We start from the raw sequence: 8,106 nt of genomic DNA, 5'->3' as shown, positions 1-8,106 counted from the left end.
TGTGAAACAGTCACCAATCATCAAAGAGAAAACCTATGCTTCTTTTTGAAAGGTGCAGTTATCTAGGGCTTGGCTCAGGCACTGCTGCAGAGAAGATATATCACCCATTAAGCAGTCGAAACTGCAGTTGTGTTGATACTTCCAGAAATGCTTAAGCAAAAGGGAAAACCTTCCACGTTTGCAGCATAGCCATTTGCTCTTATAGGGGGGTTTAAAATTTATGCCAGCACTATATTATTTAAATGTATTTTCATTAGGTGAACGCACTTGAAATGCTGCATCTGAGGGAGTTACAAAACTCACACTGACAAACAGCGCTAAAATGAATTACACAGTTAAATTGTATATTATTATGTAAATGGCAGTGGAACGCCACATGGGACTCTGTGCATTGTGCTGAGTGATAAAAAGCTGTGAGCTATAAATAAGAGTTAAATAAAGAGCCTTGTCAGTTGAAGCAGTGGAGTGAAAGAGCCTTCTAGGGCAGTTGTAAGGATGGAGAACAATACTTAGTTAACTGCCCTATGCATTCTAAGAGGCCAGTTCCTAATGTTTGTTAAAAAAACCTATTGATCTCAGAAGTAATTACAATCAAGATGATTCAAACCAACCCTATCGCTGGATGGAAGCACGGCCCTCAGAGAGGCGCAATCTATTGGCAGTGGGGGCTCACAACCTGCTCAGGGGATTCTGAAGCTCAGAACAATATCAGCTGCATTTATCTGGGAATCTACAGTACACACTCTAGTCTCCAATCTACCAAATAATACATTCCACAGATGCAACAAAGATTACATTCCTATCAGATAAATGCATAAAGTTTAGGGGATTAAGCTGCTTTATTTCATGCCTCCACTTTCTATGTTTATAAGAACAGGCTGTGTATTTAACACTGACTTTGTACAGAAAGACAGGGCTCATTAGAAACAGCTTCAAACCAACAAAATATTTGAACCCTAATCTAGCTCTGATGGCACTGCATAAGAATGTACATCTTCATGTGCACTGAAAGACACATGCAGCCAGCTCATGGGGGATTGGACTGGCATCGGGATAAGAATGCACAGCCACAAATGTGTTTTGGGTTTGCATATAGAAAACTGTTTGTTTCTGCACATGTAACTTTCAGGCTAGATTTGGCTATTGAACATCAATGAAAATGATAATGCATATTAATTTGCTTTTGTAGCCATTTCCTTGAGAATTACAAGAGAAACAACATAAAGTGAAGCCTGAAGTGACTTTCAACACAATCCTAAACAGAATTTCTCTAATCTAAGGCCGTTTCCGCACAGCCTCCTTGCGCCCCCACGCCGCCAAGAGTGCTGGCGGCGTGGGGGCGCAAGCCCGCTCGCACGCAAGCGTGCGAGCAGGCCAAGCGGAGGCCGCCGCAGGAGAGGCGGCTCCGCACTGAGCCGCCTCTTTGCCCTCCTCCGTTCTACTCACGATGTCCTCGTCGTCGCCTGCTGGCCGTCGGAGCCCCGCCCACGCTGCCCTCCGACCCAACAACAACCCTTTAAAGGGTTGTTGTTCCTCCCCAACAACAACCCTTCCTTCCCAACAACAACCCTTTAAAGGATTGTTGTTTAGGGCGGCCTGACGCCGCCCTGGGGGGAGGGAAGTGCATTCAGGTCGCCGCTGCTGCGTTGCAGCAGCGGCGCCTGTGCGAACGGCGGCCTGGGGGCGGCGTTTTTACCGCCCCCAGGCCGTCGTTTATGGGCCGTGCGGAAACGGCCTAAGTCAATTAATTTCAATGGGCTTTCACTCAAGTAACTGTACATAGGGTGCTCTGTAAGACATGAAGAATAACAAATGCTCCACCATTTGTGATATAGTATTACCCTCAACCAAAATGAAAAGTATTAGTAGCTGCTGAGCATAGTATATGCTCACTGAGATGCTCTTGGTGCTGCTGCCAGTGTAACCAGTTTTTCCCCAGGGCAAAAATCAGCCGGAAGTGCTGGTCTGTGTTTAAACTTGAACAGAGCCAATTCTCAAAACAGACAATTACTTTGTCATACATTTCTGTAGGAATATTTAGTGGGAGTAACCAACTGTTGTGTGTTACCTGATTCATATGTTGTTTGGGGAAAGCTAAAGCAACAAGACACAAAAATTGACTCTGAATACCAGATTCTTCTCTTCCTTATCCATATATGAATTCCTCTGCTCAGTCCAAGGTAGTTCGTAACAGATAATCAATACCCATTCATGCAAAAGGAAGGAAATGTGTCAAAGTAAATATTACTTAACACAGTGAACACCACAACCTTAAGCGCAAAAGGCAAAACATTAACATGTTTTACTGAAATATCCATTTTAGTATGTTACAGAACACCTTAAAAATGTACATCATGTACCTAAAATGCAAAACTTTTAAAAAATAAAAGGCCATTTTATTAAAAAAAAATAAGAAAAGTCAAAGTAAAGTGCATGAAATTGATTTTTTTCTCCTCCTGTGTGACAAACGCATCAAAAATTTACTACACTGACAAATATTATAAACCCGGGAATCATTTCTCCTCTGCTGTCTTATTAGTCAATTATTTAACTGTACAGCAGGGGTTACATATAAAACAGGCATAGTGAGGAAGGAAGATATTTTGACAAATCTCCCTCACAGAAAAGATTAAGAGCTACTGGAACAGTGGCATTTCTTAAACACTTCTTCCTTACTTTGATAGTATGTACATCCATTCACAGTGGGGAAACCCATATGAAAGAAAAACAGGGCTATGTTTTCCCTAATCCAAAGTCTGAATAAGTGTGACATCAGTTATTGGACTGCGAATGCTATTCAGTTTTAAAACTTATTTTCAATTAAAAAGAAGACAACCATGAGAGGGAATACTTGTGCACTCCCTTCTAGAATACATTGACTCCCACTGGAAGGGGAAACATAAATGGTCCCTTTCCCAATATGGCCAATATAGTTTATAAAGAGTCTTTTACCAAAATGAATTCTGAAGCATAGTTCTTAGGATGTAGTAAAAAACACCAATTCTGGAAAGTGAAGCCTATATGAGCTTCAAACAATGAGATTTATATATGTAAAACAAAAATTAGATCTTGCTTGTACACAAGGGCTTCAGGTGGTTTTCCATTCAACAAACTGATCAGGGTTATACTGTTTTGGTTCAGCAATGCTGCAGCATCAAGTACTTCCTGACCATTGGTTGGGTCTCTCAAAGCACTATTAAACATTAAGAAATGGTCTTATGGGGGGGGGGGTGGAACTGTGTAGGAGAAAAATTATTAGTTTTGTAACAGACAATAGTGCAGACAAGGGGCCAACATTACATCTCATGCCTCAAAAAAAGAGAGAGAGAGAGAAGCACAGTGTGTATTTCGGTGCATCTTTCCTAAATATATAAACCTACTCAGCTCTCATTTGAGGATCCTATGAAGCTGGAAGCAGTGGTACTGTGAGGTATCACTGCAAGTTGAGGGACTGGTCCATAATCCTTTATACTCAGTGAAGGAGCACATTCCATGGATGGATCCCTGTACCAAAAGGGCAAGGAACCCTGCCCATTATAGGCTCCCTTTCTCCCAAAAGCTTCTGTTCTCATTCACTTCTTTCTTAGTTGGCCTCATCCCATATTCCTGCTTGAAATTTCAGCAACACTCTGAACCAGAGACACCGGACTACCGCCTCCATCCAGGCTGCAGCAAAAGTCCCTTCCAAGGCTGGCAATCTTGCAGGAGACCTCAAAGGGGTGATAGGCCGACCCTCGGCCCCCCTGGCGGGGGCGCCCTCCGCATCCAGTCAGGCCCGGCCCATCACAGCGAGGCGGCCTTGGCTTTGCAGTGCAAAATGTGCCTGTGCACCAAGTCGACGCGGTCCTGCAGCAGCTGGGCTTGATGGTCGGAGAGGAAGCCAAGCGCTTCGGCCAGCGGCTCCCGGGTCCGATAGAGGCGGCGCAGCTCGGAGGCCGCGTTGCGCTGGCGGTGCAGTTCCCGCACGCGCTGGGCGGTAGCCTCGCGGAAGAGGCAGAGGGAGCGCAGCAGGGGCTCGTTGTACTTGTCCCACATGGCCAGCAGCCGGTAGCCGTGGCCCAGGCCGGCCTCGTTGTCCAGAAAGACCAGTCCGCCGTTGGGGGCGCGCAGGAGGTTGCTGGTGGCGCGCTGCATCACGCGCGGGTCCCACTGCAGGCTGAAGAGGTTGCTGACCAGCCGGTCGAAGTTGGCCGTCAGGTAGTCGAAGACGATCAGGTCGCTCCACTGCACCAGCTCCGCCAGCTGCGCCTCCCCCAGTCCGCGGAGCTCTGCCGCCGCTAGGGGTTGCAGGCGCCGGCCGGCCTCGGCGCGCCACGGGTCGGGGGCCACCACGTCGGTCAGATTGTCCACCCACCGCGCCAGGCTCACCACGGCGCCCTCCGCCCAGTGCGAGCCGCGCAGCTCGTCCCGCACTTGCGCCCACTGCCCGCCGCGCGTCTCCACCAGCGAGAGGGCCAACGGCGGTAGGCGCTCCTGGATGCCCAGCAGCCCGGCCAGGTGGTAGGAGAGCGCCTCGCCCTGGATCTGCTCTGGGTTGATGCCGTAGCGCACGCAGGCGCGGCTCCCGTCCGACAGCCGGGCCAGCCGGTTGGAGCCGCGCCCGCAGCCGCCCCGCTCCAGCGCCACGACGCGCGCCGCCCGGGCCGCTCGCAGCCACGAGGCCGCCTCGTCCGCCGAGAAGCCCGGCGGCACCTGAGCCTCCAGGGCGCGGCTCCAGAAGATCCCCCCGCGCACCGGCGAGCCGGACAGCTGCTCTAAGCCGCCCGGCTCCCTCTGAGGAAGAGGCGGCTCCTGCCCGCTTTCGCTTGGGTCGTCCTGGGGCTCCGGGGGCTGTCTCGGCAGCGTGAGCAGCGCTCGGAAAGTTTTCTGGCCGGCTTGGCTGGCGAGACCGAGGCGCCCACTCGAAGCCGCCGATACCTCAGCCGCCTGCCTCAGGTTTCCAAGCCGGGATCCGGGTCGCTCCTGCGGGAAGCTCGCTCCGATGCCCACCGGCTCCGCAATCCGCTGGCTCCACAGCCCCAGCAGGGAAGCCAACGCCAGCAGCCAGAGCACGGCCACGGAGCCCAGCCCGGCCAGACCCGCTCGGTGCATTCTCCTCCCACTGCTGCTGGGCTTAGGCTGCCGCTGTCTCACTCCAGGGCTCCGGGACCGGCGGCCGTGCAGCCCCGCGGCTCTCCCGGGGGGAGCCGCCTTGGCTCATTGTGGCTGCTGCTGGCCGGGCCAGGCACCGGCAGCCGAAAGTATGCGGAGAGCCGCTCTCCGGATGGACGCCCAGATCTCAGCTGCGGGACCGGTCTCTGCGCCCGGACCCTCCCGCGATTGAAATTCACAGGCTCCGAGACCACGTGGGGAAAGGAGGGCGCGGGCACCCAGCCCACCGCCTCGCGTGGGCTGCAGCTTAAAGCGGCAATGGCCAGGCGGAGTGGGGGCCGCAGCCAGGAGCCGGCGCCCTTTGGGGAGCCTTCCAAGGCGTGGCGGCGCCCCCGTTCACCCTTCGCGCTGGAGCTGCCTATTGGTAGGGCGGCCGCTGGTTTCGAGCGGTGATGGGAGGTGTCCCGGCCCGGGCTGGGCTGGGCCGCCTTCTGGCTCTGACCGCGCCTCCCTCCGCCCGCTCGGGTTGGGAGCACAAAGGATTCGGCACGTTTAGAATAAAAGGTGGGAGCCAGACGCGTTATGAGGATTTCGAATAAATGTTGTTGGGGGAGGTTTGTAATAAAAACCCAAATGCAGAGCTTTGCTTCAGGGCTTTTAAGCCGTGGGTGGGAAGAAGAGTTTGGTGCAGCTCCATGATTGTGATCCTGGTAAGAAGTCTCCATACCCAGAAGAGAAGCAATTGAAATTCTTCTTTTTGAATCATCTTGGTCTTGAAATCAGGGGGGCAGCCCCTGAACGCTGTATCATTACCGGGAAGGCAACATCACACACACAAAAATAGGCTGCTAATTTTGCTCTGCCTACTGTGATTATTCAGATTTGAATTGCATAGGACAGATTGCATAGGGCAAATAAATATGTCTGGATTTAGGATGGATTAAACTAGAATATAACCCAAATATCCTTCTCTCCTTCTCCCCCCTAATCTGAAATTGGGAACAAAAATATAGGTTGATGGCAAAATGTAGATCATAGCAGGTGACCCTTTTTCTCTAAATCAGTGTCATACCCTAACCAAGTCCAATGAGATCTATTTCCCAGCCTTGCTGTGGCTTAGGTAAAAGCAAGCCCCACTGCTTTTGTGTGTGTTTATGCTGGCAAGTCGCCCTTCACTTAATGATAACCTGTAGGGTGCTTGCTTGTCTGCAGATGGCTTAGGTCAACCCAGGGAGTTTTCAAGGTGAGAGACGTCCAGAGGTGGTTTGCAATTGACTGCATCTGTGGAGAAGCCCTGGACTTCCTTGGTGGTCTCCCATCCAAATACTAGCCAGAGGTGAGCTTCTAAAATCTGACAAGATCCAAGTAGCCTGGGCTGCACAGTCTGGCAGTCTGGTTTATTCTGGCTTCCTTAATTCTCAGATCTTTGGGATGAATGAAATGGATAATGTGTTTTTTCAACTTACTTGAAGAATGGGTGAGGGCCAGGATTGGAGTGAATTGGAAAGGGTGAATGGCTGCAACAGTAGTGATGCCCTGACACTTGCAAATAGCATATTCAAAAATTGAATGTGCTTTATTCATAATACCTGTTTTCCATGAGAGACAAGAACACACATAATCGCTTTGCTGTCACATTCACTATTGAAAATGGGCGGCATTTTCAGACTATGTGTTGGCGTTATGTCAGTGCAGTTGATGACATTTGGCATTGCATGAGGCAGCTGCCTGGTAATTGCACAGCGGTAGCCCTGTTAGTTTACTGTAGCAAAATAGAGATCCACTGACACCTTAAAGACTAACAATGTTTATTTCTATTTGAACTTTCATGAGTCACCCTCATTTCTTCAGAAACGGTAGTCTTTAAGGTGTTCCCCTGGACTTATTTATTTTGCTGCCTGGAAGCCACTATTGGGACATGCTCAGAATGTAATGGGTCATTGCAGAGCCACCTGTGCCCAAGGACCACGGTCAGGTCACATATTGTTTGAAAATGAGCTACATCTGGACTGCTGCTATTTTTGTCTTTCTATAGCCAGTGATAGCCATAACCTGGATAGGCTAACCCAGTCTTGTCAGATCTGGGACGCTAAGCTGGATCAGTCTTGGTTAGCACTTGGATAGGAGACCACCAAGGAATTTCATTGTTGCTTAGCAGAGGCAGGCAATGACAAATCACTTCTGAACATCTCTTGCCTTGAAAACCCCACAGGGTCTCCATAAGTTGGCTGCAACTTGATAGCAAACAACAAACAAACAAATAGTAGCATTCAATATGGCAGAGATGTCTGAGCAATTAAATATCTTCTATGCATGAACGAAAGATGTCGTCATCTTTAGCATTCCCATGCAGCACTGTGAGAATGGGCATGTGTAAATTCACTTGGACTGCTCTCAGATTTCCACTGCTTGCTTTGGCAGGACAAAGACCAAGATGGCAGTGGGCTACTGCAAGTAGCAGAGTGCTGGACTAGATGGACTCTGGTCTGATGCTTATGTTCTTATGGCAAAATGGACACACCAGCTGAAAAAACTAGAGCCAAGTTGTGCAGCTTCCCCATCTACCCTCAAGAGGATGAGGATTTATGCTAGCAAAATGAGCAAGCTAACCAGCCCACACAGAAGATGCAAAACATTGCTTTTGTGAATATGTTTTGGAAGGGGGATGCGCATGTGACCATTCCCAAGTAGCAGTTCAAAAATGGCAGTGAACATAGTAGTGCTACTTATAACAAGATTCACAGATTTGATTTAAAAACACAGGCCTGACCCTGAAACTCCTGGGAATTTTTTGTTATGAGCTGAATCAGTACGCCTACATATTTCTGGCAGAAAGTTGCATCAATGTTTATGAATATTCAGGAAGAAATTTGAAAATATCTACAGTTTAATTTTCTTCGCAGCCGATTACATATGCATAGTAACTTTGCCTATCACACATTAAAATGTATTAATCCACTAACCCCAATTCATTATTTACCCAGCTAATAAAGCATTTGATGTTTTAATATAAAA

At 49.2% G+C, this 8,106-nt stretch overlaps 1 protein-coding gene across 1 annotated transcript; it reads right to left on the bottom strand.

Moving 5' to 3' along the window:
• Positions 1–2,287: 2,287 nt before the first annotated feature.
• On the bottom strand, positions 2,288–5,566 carry FJX1 (four-jointed box kinase 1). The gene has a single exon (XM_048485295.1). The coding sequence runs from the start codon at positions 5,089–5,091 to the stop codon at positions 3,784–3,786; it is 1,308 nt and encodes a 435-aa protein (XP_048341252.1). The 5' UTR covers positions 5,092–5,566; the 3' UTR covers positions 2,288–3,783.
• Positions 5,567–8,106: the final 2,540 nt, after the last annotated feature.

This window comes from Sphaerodactylus townsendi, linkage group LG02 (genome assembly GCF_021028975.2).
Source record: "Sphaerodactylus townsendi isolate TG3544 linkage group LG02, MPM_Stown_v2.3, whole genome shotgun sequence".
NCBI classification, from domain to species: Eukaryota; Metazoa; Chordata; class Lepidosauria; order Squamata; family Sphaerodactylidae; genus Sphaerodactylus; species Sphaerodactylus townsendi.
The sequence above is the reverse complement of the archived record's forward strand: the minus strand, read 5'-3'. Positions and strand labels throughout refer to the sequence as shown.

Coding starts and splice junctions, on each gene's coding strand:
- FJX1 (XM_048485295.1), bottom strand. CDS start 5,091: ATGCACCGAGCGGGTCTGGCCGGGCTGGGCTCCGTGGCCGTGCTCTGG.